Source organism: Chroicocephalus ridibundus, chromosome Z (assembly GCF_963924245.1).
Source record: "Chroicocephalus ridibundus chromosome Z, bChrRid1.1, whole genome shotgun sequence".
Taxonomy (NCBI): Eukaryota; Metazoa; Chordata; class Aves; order Charadriiformes; family Laridae; genus Chroicocephalus; species Chroicocephalus ridibundus.
In genome coordinates this window covers 47643975-47665868 of record NC_086316.1, presented here as the reverse complement: position 1 = coordinate 47665868, position 21894 = coordinate 47643975, and the positions used below count along the sequence as shown (strand labels likewise).

At 37.8% G+C, this 21894-nt stretch overlaps 1 protein-coding gene across 1 annotated transcript; it reads left to right on the top strand.

The window, feature by feature from the left end:
- Positions 1-3046: 3046 nt before the first annotated feature.
- On the top strand, positions 3047-21068 carry ANXA1 (annexin A1). The gene is made up of 13 exons (XM_063319948.1): positions 3047-3180; positions 6957-7035; positions 9218-9311; positions 10099-10193; positions 11860-11973; positions 12597-12687; positions 13664-13743; positions 14677-14733; positions 16145-16238; positions 16854-16949; positions 18025-18083; positions 18993-19115; positions 20501-21068. The coding sequence occupies exons 2-13, from the start codon at positions 6970-6972 to the stop codon at positions 20558-20560; spliced, it is 1029 nt and encodes a 342-aa protein (XP_063176018.1). The 5' UTR covers positions 3047-3180; positions 6957-6969; the 3' UTR covers positions 20561-21068.
- The last annotated feature ends 826 nt before the right edge of the window (positions 21069-21894 follow it).

The window sequence follows — 21894 nt, the reverse complement described above, 5'->3', positions numbered from 1 at the left end:
CAGGTGGTTCTGGCTTGCTATCAGCTGGCTCAAAATGGATGACTGTCCTGGTATGAAATAGTCAGAACTCTGTTTTATGACGTATTGTTTGACTTAGTACACTCAGGAGTTCCTGCAGGATAGTACTATTTCATAACAATGCAATTTGCTAGCATCAATTTCCACTTAACATTTATCTCAAAGATAATCTGAAGATCACTTGTAAAATGTTTTTTTTTGGCTGAATGTGGGTAGAACGGTCCTCTCCCTAATGCCCCAAAACTTAAGTCTTCTTTAAGGCATCACAGGTAGAACAAACAAAGAGCTACAGCAGGGGAGGCATAAGCCTCTGAAATGGACGTAAAGGCCTCTGACCTTTCTCCCAACCTCCAACAAAATTCCTGACCCTTTTTGCTATCAACCTGTGTAGGATGAATTGCTTGGGAAAACTCCATCTGCCCACGGGAGCTGACATCACCAGCCTCCAGAGAAATATTTGGCAAATCCAAATCTGGCAGTTTACCAAAAGCGTCTATTTTTCTTTTCTACATTTACTGAACATTTCTGTTTCTCTAAGCAACAACTGTATTCCATACTATGTCGACTACTATATCAAAATAGTAACAGTAGCAGTATCGGAGAGATGTCACATTGAGTGTAAAAGTAAAGAAAAACATTTCTTTTTTTCTCATTTATATTACAACAGAAGCTGTACGCTTTGCCTCTTCTGAATAAACAATACCAGGTCAACAATAAACAATATACAAACTGCTACAAATTTGTGAAACAAATGATGCAGTTACAGTTAAAAACTTAAAAATAAACACTAAAGCTCCCTCCAATTAAATTACATTTTTTTAGTGTAAGGGTTTTGTGCAATAAAGCTCTGTAGCTCAGCTGGTGACTCACTCCAGCTTCAGGAAGACAATGAGTCAAGTTCTCCCCACCCACTAAGAAGTAGGAAAAGCAAATGCAAACAGCTCCTGAAATGAGTTGTAGCACAATGCCCTCAAGTCAGATCACTCTGAAAGTAGAAACACAGGCCTGAAAGACAATACGACTAAAAAAATAAAAAAGAGGTGAAACACTACCATGATGAAAATGGGATAATAATCCAATTATTGAGAAAGCAAATTAGAAAAAAGAGTCAACATGGAAGAGAGTCTTACAAAATACCTGTAACACACTGATTCCTACACTTACAGGCCTGCAGTAAATGCTGCTGTGCTATTTTCTTCGCTGGCAAAATGCCAAAAACTTACTTATAAAGATGCTCTAAAACTGTGTTACCCAGCTTTCTAGATTATTTCAGTACTTCAAAAGACTCAGCTAGGTGCACCAGGTTTCCAGCTTTTCAGTATAAATGGCTTGTAATTAGCCACACTCATTAATAGACAAGGGAAACAGTCCCAGAAAAAGAGTGTAAACAGAGGTTTTGGCCAACATCTGACAGCAGTGAAGTAAGACTGGTAGTGTCCTACTGACATGGAGAAAGTCAAGGGGGTGGGAGTAATTTGAACTTCACACATCATAATCAAATAAACAAAACAAAATACAACCTGCCAGCTTGCTCAAAATATCGCTGTCAGCTCCTTCAATTATTTGCTTCAATTATTTAGCTTATTGAAAATATCTGAAAGACTTTTGTCAAATAACTTGTGAAATGCACAGGAAAAAAAAGAAAGGACAATGTGCAAGGGAACATTACAGTACCATGGGGCACTGGGGGCAGCCCCGGCCCCAGGCATTAGGGCACCTCCCTGGGGTTGGAGATGGGGATGGACAGGATGGACAGGACATCAGCCTCCAGGTTGGGCCCAGCTCAGATCCCACTGCCAGTCCCAGCCTGGCTCAAAGTGGTGGCTTAGGTGAGGACCAAGCGTTCAGGTGGCAGGGGAAGGCAGGTCCCAGGGCTGGGGTGGCCTGGCCACTGCCTCCCACAGCACTACTGAAGGCTCTTCCCTTGGCCCGGTGGGATGGGCACCCTCTTGGCTGTGCTGATCCTGAGCTGACTCCCAGCACCCGCAACCCAGCACAATGATGTGCTAAATTTGAAGAGTTTGCGAGTGTTCCCTCTAAAGCTACCTAGCAGTCTGTTCCCCTTCCTCCTCATTTTATTAATTGCTACACTTGGGTTTCAAGGGCAGACTGCGTTTCATGATCAGAGGCAGATCAGCCATACTTCCTCCTTCTGGAGGTACTTGTGTGTTGCAGCATGTCCAAGTCAGCAGAAAGCAGGACGGTAGGCCAATCTGCTAGATGCAAATGCTTCTGTTTCAGGAAGTGGTATTTCTTTACTGGGCATCATGTTCCGGGCCAATCTGAGATGTTAGTGATACAAAGCGTGGAGCTGTGCTGGACGTGCTCTGGAAAATGTGTTTGGCTGGTTTGGTGAGGAAATGCTTGCAGAAAACTGCTTCCTGCAGGCTGGCAAAATCCCTCATCTTGTGCAAGCCACTCTCACTTTGAACTTCAGAGTTTAATCTGAATGTTTCAACCACTTTCTAATTATGTAGGTGCCAGTTATTGCTCTACTATTAAGCCTGCCAGTTTCCAGGTAGTTCCTTTCCAAAAAAACCCAAAAAACCCCAACCCACCAAACACCAAGATATAGGGTATTGATATTAAGTTTTAGGCATGTCTTATTCCTGGACCATTTCTTCCACAGGCCCATGTGCGGAAGCAGAGCTAATAGCCACCAGAGCTCAATGAAGTGTGTAAGCCACATTGACTCTTCCCTCCTTTTTCTCTCAAAGTTTCGCTGAACAAAGATATATCTTAATATATTCGCTGAAGTAGTATCACACATGTCAAAATATGAAGGCAGTAACTCAAGTTTAGTTTTTTAACATTTTGACCTTACAATACCAGAAGATTTATGGTAATTTCCTGCAGTGAGGGACGTGGCCATGGCAGGGGAAAAGAGCTACTAAGGCATGCTCATTCGTCATCTTTTCCCTTCTGAAATCTGCTCCTGCTTTCTCCAGCGCATAGTTTCGCAATGACTTTTTTTTGTGTGGTTCTGTGTTTTGGACAGTACCCAGATTTAGCTGCTGCAAAGAGCAGCGCGTTGCTGGGGCTGTGCAAACACGCTGGTTGCTAGGTGGGGTCTCCCGCGCAGTGCTATAAAAGCATCGCAAGCCCTCTGCTCTCTTACTCTTGACTGTGCCACCCTGAAAAGTACGATTCGTAAGGAAGAAGGTAGGTTTTTGTAGTTCTTTGCTGCTCTCTGTAGACCTGACAAACTTTAAGAATTGTACACTGAATTTGTCAAGTGACCTGGTACAATTTTCTGTGGGTTGGATTTGCTGGCATGGGCAAAGATGGGTGTGGGCAGGAGAAATTCTTTCAGTTTTGAAAGGGGTTGGACAGTTACTGCTTTTATTTAATGCATGTAAAGAATTGGGGAAAAAAAAAGCTTAAAAGATTAAAAGTAAACTTACTTGGGAGTTGACTGTCTCCTATGCTTTCTCTGCCTTTGTAGTAGGCTGCTGTAGAAATCTGCAGTAAAATTGGAGTTGCTGGAAAACTAATGTGCATTGTATAGAAACTTAAAAAAAGAAACAGCTGTTTTTACTTCAACAGTTTGCTGCTTCGGGACGGTAGAGGGATCTTTGGTCATGAAGTGATGAAAGTAAGGCAAAACAGCCTTTTAGAAATATAAAAGCCAAACCCTGGTTTTGTGGCTAAGAACTTAGGCAAAACCAGATAAATAAGGGCTGTATCATTTGGGGTTTGTTCTCCTAAAACTTTTGACTGAATTTTCCAAGGATGAGATGGTTTTTCTCTCTGATGTTTTCATTCATGTTTAGTAGACTTTCTCACTGTAAAATAAATTATTGTGTTAGATTTACTGCCTGTTTTTCTGATAGGGTGTAATGACCTTAATTTACATCAAGAGCCTGGTAACTAGCATTGGACAGTAATCAGAGATGATATAACTGATACAGTTCATTATACGGGTAAATAAGCATGGAGAAATGGTGTTGTTTGATGAGACTGTGGTGCAAAACTCTAGTTTGTGTCTTTAAATATTTTCAACAAGTATTGAATATTTTCTCAAAACTTTTAAAAAATTGCATATGTCTAGTTCAAAGGTGCTTCTTCTGGGGGCTGGGAGCCAGACAGAAAGCAACATTGCAGTAAATCTTGTGAAGCAACAATTAGGGCTTTCAGTCTGGATCTCTGTTTGGTTTTCCATTGCAGTTGCAATGCTGAACTTTCCAATTAGGAATGATAAAATGCATTCCAATCACAATATTTTTTCAAACTGAGAAATTTTAAGTTCTTGATCCGCTTTGCTTTTAAATGGGATGTTTACAGATTCCAGCCTGGGAAGTGGGACACATGGCCTGGACAATATTTTATTAAACAGAATAACTCTCAAATAGGTATTTGGTATGGCGTAACCACAAAAAAGTGTCACACTTTCCTGTGGTACCTTCTGTTCCCACCACTCTGTAGACTTTATTTTTTCATCTCCCTGTTCATAGACTTTGTCCTGAGCTCAAAAGTAAAGGAAAATATGTCAGAAAGCCATCAGTTCTTCCAATCCTTTTCATACTAAATTAAAATAATTTTGACTGAGTTTATCCCTCCTGGATCTAGGTATTATTTACATGAGCTGTTTGCATTTTAGAGTGGCATGAGTCAAAGCATCGGGAAAGACCTCTATTCTGTCAGGGGGCTGGCTATCTTCCTAGATTACAGTCTTCTTTTTTCTTAGTAACCATAGTTTCTTATAAAGCAGGTAAACAGTTTTCTATGTAAGCTGTTTTTTTTAACTTTCTGGGCCAATTCAAGCAGAGTTAAGTCTTTAGCCCCTCTCAAGAGCCATTGCCTACTTTGACTTCTGTTAAAATTACTTCACTTATTTACTAGATGGAAATAGATGGATCTGCATGTCAAATTGTCTTTATTTCAAAAGGAGGAAAAAATATATGTAGTTTTTAAGGCACAGAATTCTTTTGCTGTATTTCCAATTTAAATCAGGATAGACACAAAGGTTTAGAGGCTCAATAAAAAAAGTATCAGTGTACGCTAGCAGTCTTCTGCTCTAGTCATGCCCAAGAGCAGTAAAACCTCTAGAGCTGGGTGTGAGGGGTGGGGGTGGGGACAGGCAGAAGAAACTGAGATGTTAGCAGTTCTCAGAGGAGCCAGCTCTACCAGCTTTATTCCTGAGAAGTCTTACTTTTATCAACTAAAACGCAGTTTTGGTCCCACCTCTTCTCAGATCTGGCGTTGAATCTTGTTGCTTAGTTTTAAATGGTTACACACTCCATGAATCTGTTAGTCGACGGACGTATCTGTACATGTCACTGTTGGTGACTCAGTGCATCTAGTATGGAGACTTCAAAATGTTTTTATCCTGCTGCATATGGCCTTTGTTTGTGCTGCTATAAAATGCAGCAGAACTTTAGATACTATGGCACTTCATCTGGCCTCATGGACTTCTTCTGTCAATACAATAAGGATGCAGGAGTCACTATAACAGCTTGATAAAATACTGGTTTTAATAGCAGTCTGATCCTCAGTAAATGATGTGTGCATAAAAGTTGATCCTTACAACTTACAACATAATATTCTGACCATTATTTACCTAGATGAGGCCTATTTTAAGTAACATATAAATAAAAATCAGTTTCACTTTTTCAAGCAGCACAGGCGGAGCTGAATTTTGTGCCCTCAGGGCCAAGGGAAGGGCACAAAAGCAAAGGTTTTCTGAGGAAGAGGGAGTATAGGTGACTCCTGCCTTGGAGAGGGGTGGGAAGGGTGGAGCTGGGCTGGAGGAGGGCTTTGGAAGGTAACTGCCGCTTTGTTGGCAGCTGAACATGGAAGTTTCACAGTTTTGCTATAAGGAAAAGAAACACCTGGGCTGCAGCTACACCGCGTGTTCCTAGATGTGCGTCACTTTTAAATGACTACTCTGTGCCTTTTCAATGGGACACAGGGCTTAAGCAAGGCAAATGAGTTTGCAGCATAAGCGACATAATTTTTTATACTCTTGTATATGATCAACATTATATGATCTGTACCCCCCAAGACTGTGGATAGCATCTTGTCTCTTCACACTAGATTCAAAGACACTCCAGTTTACCCAGTAACATTATCTTTATTGTTTATATAGTTTATATGTATGCTTTAAAACTCGCATAGGAATAACATAACAACATAGGTTGTTATGAAGCAACCTATTGATTATTTTTGCATGCGTAATGTCAAACCACATAACCATTGGTCTTTTTTCCCATTCTGCGTGGTATCCTATATAAAAGCTGGACTGATTTTCGTTTTGAGCGGTAAAAAGCAAAAATCACTTTTTTCCCCTTCTTAAATGGGCAATGCTCTATTCTTTTGTAGCAATTGGAGGGAATATGTAAGAAATGAGGAACAGCGTAGGTGAAACAGTCAGATTGTATTTGTCTTCCTCAGAAAGAGGCAAGTTGAAGAAATTACTTGAGAATGTATTTGACAAGATAATATCCTTTGTCTTAACATAATACACAATAGCTCCAACCCCAGTAAATGATCAGACGAGAGTACTTATTTACCACTGAATTTGAACAAAATCAAATATTCGATAAGCTAAATGGGCATAGCTGATACATTAACTGATAGGGACATACGGACTCTAATTTGTTTCTGGTAACTTCCCTTTCTAAGTTAATGCTAATGCTTAGGTATTGCCATAGTAAATAAACAAATAGTCCAACCAAGTTAGTGATCTATTTCTAATCGAAAACATCTGCAAGTAGCTAAGGGTATAGGGCTGAACAAGCAATTGTAGAGGATTGCGTCACCTGCCAAACACAAACAAAAGTAACCTGCTTCCAATAGCACAGGCCAACTGCTGCTTGGGAAACTAACCCCAGGAGGTCATAGTTCAAGAGAAAGGTTTTTGAAAATGGGAAACTTTGAGTTGCATTGGTGCTGAAAATTATGAAAAATGGTTTGTAACTAGATGCGTTTCTTCCCAGAAACTCTGTCAACATGGCTATGGTATCAGAATTTCTGAAGCAAGCATGGTTCATGGAAAATCAGGAGCAGGAATGTATTGTAAGTATCATCTCATTTGAGAGCATCATGCTTATTTTCAAGTACTTTTATAAGTGATTTAAAGGCATAGGCCACCAAACGTCTCTCATATATTCGAAGGGAAGAAAACCAATGAAAACTCTAGCTGATTAGAACTGGAACACATTTTAATTGCAGCAATAATTTAATATAATCTAATAACCTAGTAAGTCTGGTATCAGAAGAAAAATTACTCTCATTTGCATGTATCAGTCTGGTTATAAATTCCTGGTTACTGCAATGAAATTGTAATTCCCAGCAGCCAATCACTGATTTACTCAAGTCATCCCCTTTCAAGTTGGAATCTGATGCACCGGTGTGTGAATGTGTATGAGCATGTTCAGATGACGCACATGAGATAAACAGGGACTTTTAGGTTGAGGTACAGGAAGCCATGAGTTGGAGCTCAGGAATGTAAAGGAGGAACTAAAGTCACTAGTGTATGTCCTATTTTTTGTATCATGTGTCATGGAAGGAGTGGAAGCTTACGGTGGAAGTAGTTACAGTATGTACTAAAACATCACAGATGATCAGTACTGATACTGATTAGAAGGGAGGCTTGTGGTGCTGAGAAGTCAAAAGTTATTGCACTAGGATGACATGGAGAGTCTTTGTGATAATGGAGTTGATTAAGATACTGAAATGACTGTCAGCAAAGGTAAAGCGGCACACTGTGAAGTCACAGGAGATCATGAAAGAACTTTCATCTTGAAAAAAATTGCACACGGGGAAATGTCAGTAAAGTTTTCTGCTCTAGACCTTTGTGGGTTTTGTGAGTTTGACTCCGCAACATTTTGGGCATAAACCTTTGACTCCACCATCCTATCCCCCTTGCACTCCCAGCATCCTGAGTCATTCTGGTTCTGTTGGTTACAGACAGTTTTGTATTGCTACTAGATGTTTCTCATGGAAACCAGTATACAAAGACTAACCTAGTATGCCCAGGAAAAAGGCATCAAACCAGTCTCATTCCTTTGTTGGCTTATCACAGAAGTCATTGTGCTTATCACAGAAGTATGCAAGACATTGCTTTAAGTATGCAGTCCTTCTGCTCTCATAATACTCCTAGTGAGAGAAATGGGTGGGGAATTGAATATTTAATTATCAGATGTTAGAAGTGTACAAAATTCTATACAGAATGCTGTATATAAAACATGTTATCTGTAAGACCTTGCCATTTGCCTTGTGCTATTTAACTTTAGTGGCATGGGATTGGAAAAAAATAAAATAATGAATTGTTGAAAAAGGGAAAAACAGCATGGATGATTCTGAAAGAGTTTAGCTAAACTATTGTGTTGGGGTTTTTTAATAAAAAATCTCACCATATATCTTACCAAGGAGAATTTTATGTATTTCATCCAAGCATCTTGGGGCATTTTATAGCTTCTGTAAAAAATGGAAACAAGTATGGCATCAGTTAGATAGCGCTTTTGGATACTAGGCCCTTCCAGTAACTTGATTTGTCATGTTGCTGACCTAGGGCAAGCCATGTAATCTGCCACGTAGTGGAATTCATCATCCCTAATTATTCCCAGAGCACTTTAGACATTGACTAGGGAGTGCCTGTCTAGGAGTGGATTCACCTAAGGCAGACAGTGGATAATGCCTGTGAAGAACATGTGGCTTAAGTCTCAAATTTCGAAGAAGTTGGGTAACAGTTCTCCACTTCCTTGTAGGATTGGACTTGAACTCTTCTCCAAGATCTTGCATGCAAGAAGTGCTTGTAGCCTTACATATGAGGCAGCTGAGAAGTCACTTAATGTGATGCACAGTCAGTTGGCATAAGATAAGCAAGGAAATCAGTAGCAGTTCACTGTCAGTGCCTGTAGGATTTAATTGTGGTTTTAGAGCCTTTAACTTTGGACATAATTGCCTAACATGACAGTTAATTTTCCTGTGGAATCCAACTGATTCTGAGAAATAGGTCTTCAATATATGAAGTACTTTCTGTTTAATGTAAGAGGTGTGAAAGGAATAGATCCAATGCATATCCATTACTGAGTCCATTTAGTTCTCTGTAGGTACAAAGCTGTGTATATTCCTTGATAGTCCTGTAATAGGCAATCCCAAATACTTAGTTTATCAAGACATCTAAAACCACTTCATTATAAAAATATTCTTTGGAATGAGGAATTTTATTTATTTATTTTTTTTCCCTCTGCAGAAAAGCTCAAAAGGTGGCCCTGGAGTACAGACATACCCTAATTTTGATCCATCAGCTGATGTTGTTGCTTTGGACAGAGCTATTACTGTAAAGGGTAAAAGGAGCAAATATTTATTCTGCTACATTAGGACTCTTCCTTAGGAAATGTTGAGAATAGCACTGAATAAAATGCCAGACGTAGAGGCAGTGGCAAGCAGGAGAGGTAGCTCTGCATTTTCAATGTTTGTCAGTACATCAAATTATGCCACTTGGTAAAGAATCTCAACTCGGATATCCCGATGTTGTATTACAATTTCAGACCTTAATACTACATTAAAGTTCTTGAATATGTTGAAGGAAGGGTTGTAAAAATTAAATTTCTAAAAAACAAAAAATATTTTATCATACTAATATTTTTTAACTTGATTTCCATGAAATCCCTGCAAGAGAGAGTGAATATGCTGATAATGTAGTGTATGCGTCTATTGTGCTTCTCTCTTTTAATGAAATTCACATTTGGCACCTTGCCTGTGCTTTGAAACCTTTTTCAATTTGGCTTACTGGGATTAAATGAGTGTGCCATCTAATTCTATTTTATTTTTCCTAAGTTTTTCTGTAGTGCAAATTCTGCAGTTAGAACACTTTAAGACTTTCTATATGAAATTGTAGAAACATAGGTTTCTGCATTCTGTGGGAATCTATTAATTTGGTTTCTTCACTACATCAGTAGTTGTAAGTCAGTAGATGATTACACTTTTTCCTTTGGTTAAACTTCAGTTTTCAAGAAATCAAAATATGACATAAAGCAAATAATAAAATGTAAAAATTATTATTTGGCTAGATGACGCTCTAGAGTCAGCTATATTTCTAATATATTAGACGTGTTTTTTGGTGACTCATAGGTGTGGATGAAGCCACCATCATTGACATCTTGACTAAAAGAACAAATGCTCAGCGTCAGCAGATCAAAGCAGCCTATCAGCAAGCTAAAGGAAAGGTAAAGTATATTCAAGTCAAACTTCAGTTTACACCCAGAGTATCAATGTTGCTCCTGGCTCAGGTGGCACAGATAGCTCTAGCTTCATAACACAAAAAGTTACAGTCTCCTGCCTTCTGTAGCTGGTGAAAACCATAACAAAATGATAGTACCCTGCAACTATATTGCCATTGCTGAACCTTTGAATATGGCAGCCACTATTTTGAAGTAAAAAGACAAATTTTGAAATTCTGATTTTCCATCTTTTTGAATGCCTTTAGACATCCTTTAAATCACTAAATTGCTGGGAATGCAAGAGTTTTCACTACCACCTGGGAGACAGCCTGCTGAGAGAAAGGGAAAGATGGAGAAGGCGACTTGGAGTCGTTTCTCTGAATATTCAATCCCAGATAGAATACTAAATAGGATAGAAGGTTGTAGGACCATAATGCTGGTACACAAGTATTTCAACATTGGTATGGGGATCGGTGTATAGGGGCCAGTGTTCTACCTCTGAATGGTAAAACTGCTACTCCCTGGAACTAAGTAGCTTAGAAATTACTGCATGTTTCTGGAAAAGGTTTTAATTGCTCTTACTTTTCTCTATTAAAAATTTTATCCAGTTGAACCTGTAACTTGAAATTGAATTGAAATTACAATTTTACAGTTGCCATACAGAGTTACTGAGCATTTGCTCCTTGGAAAGTGATTCCTTTGATTTTTTTGCTTTGAAACTCTAGGTGTTAACTCTTAAAGACCGACTTAGAAAATAAGTCTAATATCTCATTTTAGCCTAGATTTCCTGTTTTCGTTCAGGAAACCTCACTTGTGGTTTTCACATCCCTCCCCACCCTCAGAGGAACTTCAGCCTTGCAATTATATTTTTTAAGGACCTAAATTAAAATACAGTTTCAAAGACACAGAGAGACAAATGCCTTTAGATTATTAGATACCCTAGTTCCTGGCATACCATCAAAAGCAGAACAGAACTAACTATGGACATAGTGCTTGCTTCTGAAATAATCTCCTTGGTTTATGTATCCTGACAAAGCAGGTTGACCTTCTGACTCTTACAGCCACAGACTTGACACGGACTTGGTGGAGACACTGGCTGTAACTTTTAGTGTAACAAAATAGACTACCGAGCATTTCCAGAGAGGAGGTAGAATAAATCCGATATTTTTTTTTTTTAAACTTAAATTTAGGTAAAATTAGGATATAACCTAAATCTTAACTTCAGGACTTGCAGTTTTGTGTAGGACAATATGACAGTATGCCCACAGTTTCCACTGCAAGTTCTGTATCCTTTATGCAATAAATGGATGAATTAAAATATTATCCAGATAAGAAACTCAGTCATAACTATGACAGCAATAGAGTAGTACCTTCTTGTAAAATACAAGAAGCCTATTTTGAGCCTTCTTTTGATGCTGTAGATGTGTGAATAAGGCGGAACTATGTTGTGTGACAACACTCCTGAATACTTACTGAAAAACCCTGACACTTTGATTAACGTAAAGGTGACAAGTTACAATTTTCAACTAGAGCTTCATAATTCTTTCTAGTAGCTAAAGGAATGATGTAGACTAAGATTAATGAGAGATCAGACTTAATTTTTTGACTGTCGCTGAACAACAGCTTCTTAATATTCTTTAGCTTAGTGTGTTTCTTATTCTTCATGTCACAGAGTCTGGAAGAAGCCTTGAAAAAAGTTCTGAAAAGCCACCTGGAAGATGTTGTTGTGGCTCTGCTCAAAACTCCAGCTCAGTTTGATGCTGAAGAATTAAGAGCCTCTATGAAGGTAAGGCAAAAGATTTTGAGAAAAAAACTTTCCTAATGACCACGAATAATTCTCAGGGCCTGTAAGTGACACTGGACTTGGATTTCAAAGCTTGTGTCTACATTTTAACCCCATTTTGTAAAATAAATCTGTACTGGTAAGATCAGGTAATTACTGGTATACTGGTAAAGAACAAGACCCAGCAGTCTCCACTGAATTTCAAGGTTGGAGGAGATTGGCTGCAAATGGTATTCTTTTGTGAGAATGAACTCTTTCTGCCTTCTGAAAACTGTTTGCTGAGGTAGTGGTAGAACACTATAGTGTGTTTACATACATGTTTGTGTAAGAGAAAACGAAAAGTGAAGGGGGTATTTTTCTTCATAAATTTTACATTCCTATCTTTTACGTGCACTGGTTGATCTCTTTAACTCTTCCTTTGCGTACCAGCCATAGTAGATGTGGTAAAAATTTAATTCCAAAAGAGCAGAAATAACAATATTGCATGGAAGCACAATGTTCATTTTCCTTTCTTGTTCCACATGGGGCTTTCAAAACCAAGTCCATGATTTTCATCTCATTTATGGTCTAAATTTTAAGTTTGTTGTATCAAGTAACATGTCTAAAAATTCAACCGTTTTTATCAGGGGCTTGGAACTGATGAAGATACCTTAATTGAGATTTTGGCCTCAAGGAACAACAGAGAGATCAGAGAAGCCAGCAGATACTACAAAGAAGGTAATTCAGAGCAAGAAAGAAATATTAGTGATGTAAGTCTACAGTAGACACATTACAGTCACAGCTCCACTTCTCAGCTTCTTAAAGCTGAGATGACATTGTAGGATGCATGTGAAGCTTCACATAAGATTGAAGGATTTGCAGGGGAGGAGATCATACTGACTTTTTCTGACTATGTAGATCCCAAAACAGAAGGAAGAGGCACGTCATCACTGCCAGAACTGCAGATGTCTCATGGATTTAGGTGCTTTCTAGGATACAAGCAAAACCCAGTTGCTTTAATTCTCTTGTAACTAAGCCTTGGCTGACCTCTTAAGATCTCACTAGGCTTGAAAAAAAAAAAAAAGATTATTGAGTTAGCAACAGATAACATTACCAGTATGAACAACCAGTGAACTAAAGATGGACAATGTTTGAAGAGGTGACTAAAATGTATTGCAGTATCTCTCCTATATGTAGTTTACTGCAGTCAATCAGTGTTGACTAATTAAATCAAGTTTTCTGAGATTATAAGCTAAATTTTAAAAGAGATTTCCGTTGAAATAGTCTCAGTTAGAAGCTCAAATTAATAGTTTGATTTTTCAGAAGAGTTTTGTGATTCAGTTCAGTGCTGATAACAATCAGAAATAAGAATGAAAGACAAATGGCTCAGAAAAAGTTTCAAGCTTTTGGTTTTTTTGTACTTTACAAGCAAGAGCCCAAGATAATGCCAGCCACGAGACCTTAGTGAAGGATGTTTTTAGCAGATTTTGGGTTTAGCCACCAATTTCACAACACGTCTCAGGGACTAGAGGACATGTTACAAATATACGCCTTCTCTCAAAGCTAAATGAGGGAAAGTATTTCTAGTGGGCATACTTAAGTGGGAAATTAAGAAAAGACTGAAAAAATCACAGAGGGGACCTTTAAAGATTATCTAGTCAACATAGTTGATAACTTTAAAACAAACTATGAATCATTTTTCTTTTGATTTCAGTGCTAAAGAGAGATCTGACACAAGACATTGTCTCTGACACATCTGGAGACTTTCAGAAGGCTTTAGTTGCCTTAGCGAAGGTATGCTGTACTTAAGTATTTTGAGTTACATTACCCATAATAAAAAATTAACGTTGTCAAGACTATTTTAGAGAAAGACATGCAATAAATAAGAATTTAGGGAATATTTATTTCCTTGCATTGTTTTCTGTTTACATATATCTCAGACCATATGAAATTGTTCTTAAACAAGCTATGAGATTTTATCTCAAATGCATTTTAAAAACTGGTAATGTTTATTATTGTTTATCGGTTATGTTTTTTAAAACTTTTTTGTGTGATGACTGTCTGTAAGCACTTGAAAAAATAGCAGCAATAATGTCTTGGCAATTGACTAGAAATTGAAAAAGAAAAAATGCTTACAATTAGAGAAATAAACCTTTTGGCTTGCTGTTAAGATATGTTTCTAATAATTAGATGGTGGGACAGGGGCAGGGAGCTAACAAGTGGACAATGTGTTTTGTGAATTTATTTTCAAAAGGAGGTGAGTTTAAATACTGGAGCTGCCCAATAAAAAGACCCTTTAAAAATGCATAAATACTTGATTCCATGATTGTTGAGTACATGTATATGAAGCCTGTACATGCACACGAGATTATTTTTTGATACATCTGTGTGCATCATTTTGATTTTCAGCTTTTGGTTTCAAACCAAATTGAAAGGAATCTATTGAATGGTCATCATGGAGCAAATCACAGCTTCCAAACTGGCAACTTCACATTAAGAAAGAGTATTTCCTGTGGACTTCAGAAATACGTGATCACTTCAGAAAAGTGATCTCCAATTTATTAGCAAATACAATGGCTTTATTCAAGGAATGATTGGCATAACTCTATCTATTTGTAATTATGTATTAAGTTATGTATGAGAACGCTAGGGTGGAACTCTAAAATGATGAGTTTTGATTGAACTGAATGATTGTGAGTGCCAGTGAAATTCTGTTTATTTATGTAGGCTGACCGATGTGAAGATTCCCATGTGAATGATGAGCTTGCTGACAATGATGCCAGGGTGAGATCATACTTCATCTGACTTACTTTAAAACAAAACAAAACAAAACTTTTAAAACTTTTAAAACTGTAAACTTACGGAGTTTACAAACTCTAGCTGTAAATGTTCTGCCTGAATCTTACGCACGGCAGACCTAACAGAGATTTGTATGTTATATAGCAATCTTTTCTGAGGGGATACTATTTTAAAAAGTTCATGTAAGCTTCTGTATCTGAAGGAATTTAAATCTTCACCCTAATATTTAGCTTCAGAAACATTTTTGCAAGACTTCTTTGCGTTCATGTAAAGTGTGCAGATCATTTGAAGTAGATGTCAACAATTGGAGAAATTAGACACATTCTTCTGTTTATAACATAGTTCTTGAATTGAGGGACAAGGGTGTGCTCAAGTATGTGCAGAACCAGCTCCCATACCTTCACCAGTGTGAACTCTGCAGTATGTTAGCTATAGCTATTGCTTTACAATGATGAACCTTTCAAGATTATTGGGTAAACCTCTCAGTCATTTTCTGACTAATTCTGAAATAAGCAACTTATCTTTCCTTTATTTCTTCCACCATTAGTGTGACCATTCTTGTTAAAATCTTGCTAAATCTTAGCAGTCTTTCCTGAGTTTTCACCTATAAATTCTTACATCACTGATACCATTTAAATGTAGATTGTTTTTAAACCATTTTTTTAAAAAATCCAACCAAGAAAACACCATTGAGCAATACTGCTTCTATTCCTGCTACATAAGGAGTTTAGTTTTTTCATCAGCCCTAGATATGAAAGGACAGTAAATTAATACTCTGCCTAAGCTCAAAAGTTCAATACTGTTCCTCTTGGTATGGAGGGAGTTTTGTTAAATCCTCATTGCTGCTGTGTGGAGGTCTTTAATTATTACTTCTAGAGAGGTTTGAGGAGGTGAGGAAAGTGAAGGAGGCTGATTTAATTCTTACTTTCCATTAAAGTCACTTGTGGAAAGACCAGGAGTACTTGGTGCGAAGGCTGCTCCTTCACATTTGTCCAGTTAATATCAGAGATAATTTTGTTTGTCTGAAGAAAGCTTGCCTGTGTTAAGCTCCCACACAGCCTGTAAGCATATCATGATACGTGCATAATATCCTTGTTCAAGTATGTAATATAACCAGGAGAGCTAGATGTTGATCATAAAATGTCTAAAAATATGTTTTGTAGCTGCATAGTGTTCTCTAGGTACTATTATGACATAACTAAAATATGAAGTATTACTTGTAGAGCTAGAGTGCTTGAGGTTATGTAGAGTTCTGTTATGGATTGTTGTCAAAGGCTAGAGTTCATTAGTGACAAGCAGTGACCTACCTTTGGCTGGAAGCCTCAGAGATACAGCGTTTCTCTTTGAGTTTTACTATACTGATGTTAACTTCACTGCTTTCTTTTCTTTATGACAGGCCTTGTATGAAGCTGGAGAAAAAAGGAAAGGAACAGATATTAATGTGTTTGTTACTGTTCTTACTGCAAGAAGCTATCCACATCTCCGAAGGGGTAGGTTGGATGAAGCTGTGTTTCAAAGGAATTGTACTTTGAACATGGTCTGCTCATGAACTCAGAGAAAATATAGATTATCAAGACGTGACTATGACTGCTGCAAACGTTTTTTTAATTGGGCACATGCTTACTGACTAAGGGTAAAGTTGGCAGCTTGGCTGTTCTTTCCGTACTAGTGATGAGCAATATCATTTAGGTTGTTAACAAAGCTATTACCATGAAGCCTCACATGGCTAGTGATCACAAGGGATCTGTGTGACAGGGGTTCTGTATGCCCCCCAACATGGTCTTGCTCCTCAGCCAGTTTGCCCTGGGTAGAAGGATATCACCTAATGTCACGGGCTCCAGTGGAGTCATTGGAACACCTCTGTCCCTATCAATGGGAACATGAACACTACCATCATAACAAAGTCACGTTCCTTATGCTGACTCCACCAGTCCATGGACTAACACTGCTATTTACGCTGTGCTGACTGAAGAAAATGAGCAAGATGGTTTACAATCAGTAATCTCTGTGCATTGCTGCAGCAGCGAGGGCAGAATAAGGCAGAGGCAATGCAGGGAGGGTGACATATCTTCATCACTGTCACTGAGGTTTTTTCCCTTATTTAGTCTTTCAGAAGTACACCAAATACAGCAAGCATGACATGAACAAGGTACTGGATTTGGAGCTGAAAGGTGATATTGAGAACTGCCTAACTGCCCTTGGTAAGTGGTTCTTCAGATTGTAACCGGGTATATATACAGACCATATGAAAACTTACTTCCGTTATGCTTGCTCTGACAGGAAGCCATTGGTGGGCTTACCTTGCTTGATTGAGAAACTTGCTAAATAGTACTTTGGAAAATCTAGTATGAACATAGTGATTTAATTCAGTTATTTAATGCCAGTTAAAGCTGATGAGTGAGTAGAAGTACCTCTCCTTATATGTAGAGTGGTCTTTTAAGGAGAACAGATGTATCGTCAGCGTAGGAAGATCTTTACAGGAAGTTTATATGCCAAAAAAAGCTGTCAGAGCAGGCACAATATGTATCAAAAATCCAATAGTTTTGAACCTGTCTTCAAAAAAACCAAAACCAAACCCCCCTTCTATGAATTTTATTTTTCAAAGACATGGATAATACATGATTATTAAAACTATAACTAATTTACTTTAGCACTTTTGTTCAAGAAAATATTCTTACAAGGTTTGTGATAAGTGTGTATACTAAACCCCTTAACATTACTTGTCCTCATGAACAATAAGGTGAGGCCATGACTCACTTAAATCACTCTTATCAGTGAATGAGGGCTGGAATCAGAAACCAGACACCCATCTTGTTCTCAGCTTTTGTGTCAAGGTCAAGCTCACTTTGCGTAAAAGAATGAGTCCCACCAGACCACTTTTAATATCAGAAGTGGAGGGCAAGTACTTAGTATAACTTGGTTTACAAAGCATCAGATCATAACCCCCAGCTCTGCTGTAGAAGACGCAAATGCTTTCACAATTTTCTTCTTGGGAATTGCAACAACTTTCTTAATTTTGTGGCAGTAGACTAGGGGGCGCAGTCTTGTAACTATTCTCCCCTGATTGAATTGCTTTCTGAATAGGCAGAGGAAAGGAATTGCTACTTCTCCCACGTTTTGAAGAAAGGTAATAAAGAAGTAGATAAGTAGGATATGCTGGTAGGAACACTGCGATCAGCAGTGACTGCTTTTAAAATGTTTCCTTTCCAAACTTTTGCCTTTTGTTACTAGCTATGTGTGTAACAGATGTGACCTTATCTCATTGTTTCATTACAGTGAAGTGTGCCACAAGCAAGCCAGCTTTCTTTGCTGAAAAACTCCACTTGGCCATGAAGGTAACATAAAGAAAGAACTTCTCTTTGTAAACATGGGGTGCTTTGCGAGATGAAAATTAACAAGTTAGCTAGAGGTCTGTAAGCCCTTTGTGTGATGGAAAAGGACTGCAGAAGGAAATTCACTGTATTTCTCTCTGTCCTTCTGTTCTTCCCTTTGAAACCTCTGAGTGCCTTTCCATTGGAGGAGCTCTTTGTTTGCTATAGTGTGTTCAGGAAGGCATCTGTCCATTCACATGGACATCTTTTACTCTAGACAGTGATAGAAAGCTAACTGGAACTTTTCTTATTTACGAAATTGCAAAAATATTAGGGAAAAGTAAGTAAGAAAGCAATTAGAGATCTGGACAAAAACCGTGTAGAAGCTTAATCTTTGACAAGACCTCTGTGGTCCTTGTGGCAAAGTTGTTGAGTGAGGCAGATGAAAATCCTGAAACAGTCTAATGTGCAGGTATTTTCATAACTCCTGTGACTTGGTTAGGAGCAGTATGTGAAAAATTGAGTGAATCGTTACGAAAATACGGTTCATTGCACTCTTTAAAAAAAATACTAAAAAAAGGCAGTGAAGTCTATGTTGTCTCTGGTGTCTAGCAAACATGGTCAAGGACATGCCTCTTTTTAGGAAACAGCTAAAAGAAATGTGTAAAAAGGAAATCCAGGGGTGGAGGTAGCCTGTCAGAAGTGAATCACGCTCATAAGGAACAGAAGGGGGATGTGAGAGGACTCCCTCATGAGAGATGTTAAAGGAATAGGATGTGCGTCTTGTACACCCTCAAAGAGATGGATTAACACACAGAACTTTGATTTAAAATGTTTAAATGACATAAGTAGCCTCTTTTCTTTTTTATTTTTTCTTTTTTTTCTTTTTTCCTTTTTCTTTTTTTCATTTTTCCTTTTTTTTTCTTTTAACAGGGCTTTGGGACAAGGCACAAAGAGCTCATTAGAATCATGGTTTCACGCCATGAAGTGGATATGAATGAGATCAAAGGCTACTACAAGAAGATGTATGGCATCTCTCTCCGCCAAGCCATTATGGTAGGTTTTTCAGTCAGGTGATGTATGAAATGCAAACAACGGAATGATTTTGGAAATTCAGTAAGTGTTTCGTAACTCTTCTGCTCCTCAGTCACCCGTTTGTCCTGAGTAACTCCTTGTAGCTGAGTAATTCATGTTCGCAATGATCCATATGCTGGTAGAATGAATTCATTTTCTGGGATCCATATGCTGGTAGAATGAATTCATTTTCTGGGACAACGTATTTGTCATGAAAGCTATAGCAATTTGTTAGTAGTGGTGCATGTGTCAGGATATCATCTTACAGTAGAAACCAAGAGTTGAATGGAAACGACAATATGCCTGAGTTCCTGTGCTTGGGCAAATATAAGGTTCATTGGCAGGAGAGTGGAAATGATTACATTGACAGCTTTATGGGAGATATGTGATGCAACTGGCAATTTGTTTTTAACATTTGAGGTATTCCTGAAAATATCTTGTTAACTTGACATTTATTTGGCCTGCTTTCCAGGTAACTTAAATAAAAATATCTTTTTAAAGGGGACAGACCACCCAATGTATTTTCCAGAAAAGTTAAACTAGTGAGGGACTTGAACAAGGCTAAACTTGCTTTGTGGAGGCTAGTAGACTACACTAAAAAAAAAAAAAAAAAGTCTTGATTGGAGTAGAAACATGCTCCCTACATCTATCAAAATGCCTTTTTGATTTTTATTGGTGTCTGCGACTTTTTCAGGTAGGTGCCAAATAGTACTTTTATTCTTCCATCATGAGTGTGTGTGATCTGTAATTTGGTATGTAGTTACATCACCTGATTTTCTTCCAAAGTAAGGATTGCATCCAAATGGCTTGAGGCGCAGTTTGGCTACACTGAATAATTCATATGTCTCTGCAAAGTAGATTCAAATATGAGAAAATACAGGGTGTAATAATTACACTGCATACGTAATGCATATTATTCATTTTTTCCAAGTTGAATATGCAATACTATTAGCCTGTGTTTGAGATAATCCTAGATATAATGTGTATAGTGTTTTAATATTACTGAACATGGGACATTGCTGGTCAAGGAAGGCATTTTCATTTTATATAGAGAAGAACAGCTTAAGCTCCTGGACAGATAGAAATCTTCTGTGCTTCTTTTCTTTCTTTATGCCATGAGGCCTACCAGGATTTTTATTGGCCTCTGCTCCACTCTGGAAATGAATGTGTTTATTTCTAGGTCATACAAATAATTTCAGTGAGGATACTTAGTTCAAGCTCAGTCTGTGGCTAACACATATGTGCTATCAAATGATTAATTTATGTGAAGGAATGATGTATGTACATGTACGTATGCATACTGAAATTTATTTCCCTTGAGACCATTATCCTAACAATTGTGGTTTTTTTTATTTTTAAATTGACAGGATGAACTCAAAGGGGATTATGAAAACATCCTGGTGGCTTTATGTGGAAGTGATAACTAAGTTTCATGTTTGTGCAATGCACTCAAGCACTGTTGCTGAAGGTCTTTATATTTACCTCAGCTGTCTATATAATACAGGCTTTAAACAGTAAGGTTTCTCTGGAATGGTACTTAGTCCATATGTATTATGTCAAAAACCTGTAACCTGGAATGTATTTTTTCAGTATCTTTATTCTGAATGGCGTTCATATCTCTTGTTGCCATTATTTATCCAAAGTCAAAGAATGCCCCTAATTTTCTATTTGCTTGATTAATCATGAAAAAGGCAAAGTTTTTATCTATGCAAAGCAAATAAACTTTTAAAAAGAAAACTGATCTGTTTCAAACTTTGTATGTCCTTTGTTGCTTTTCTGCATTTAATTTCAAGTTATCTGCATATAGTGCATGAGAGAAAAAGCAGTAAATAACTTAATAATCAAAAAAGGATGTAGCAGTATCACACACCATAGCTGAGCCTGTACCTTTCCATTTCACTTCTGCTAGGGTTTATGAAAGCCAGATGTAAGAAAAATAACTGAAGATCACTTATTAAAAAAATGTAACAATATACAAAAGCTAACACTATCTCTGTCTTGTTCTTTTTCATTTAAATTCCAGAGCAAATAAACCTGTTACCTTTTTTACATAGGAAAAGAAAAAAAAATGAAAAAAATACCTCTCGCAGCCCATGTAGGACTTTTATCTTTTTCCTGATGAGTTGTTTAATTTTTTTATATCGTCTGCAAAGTGAAAAAACTACTGTCACTACCCCTATTTTGTACAGAGTTCATACCTGGCATTACTGTCCTGATTGTGCCAGATGCTGTACAAATGAGCCCTCAGGTGCACTGGTGGAAGTAAGGATTACTTGTTGGTTCTCTGTTACATGCAAACACTGGTCTTTGTTATGGTGGCCTCCAATTACTCATTTGAACAACAGTATGATAAGCTATTGGGAAATCAAAGGTCATCTTGGCTAATTCATGTTAAACATTGCAGGCCCTCTTTGCTTCATGTTGGGATGATCTAGGATAACAGAACTAGGTGTCTGGAAAAGGTGAAGTCTTATTCTAGAAGAAACATTGGCATTGCTAGAGCTGGAGAGAAAATTCCCACGTGCCTTCCACAGGGCCAAGACTTGATGTACCCCAATTATTTTCCAAGATCTATAGTGCCCCCCCTACCATAATTTACTTTGTTGGTAGTCCTTATTGTCCCCACAGGATAAGACGAAGAGAAAAAATTCCAACCAAATTAGTTTATGGGACATATACATGATAGTAGTCAATTAAAACAGAAAAACAAACAAACGAGCATACATATACACAAAGATCATGTGCTGAGGGATATGTTTGG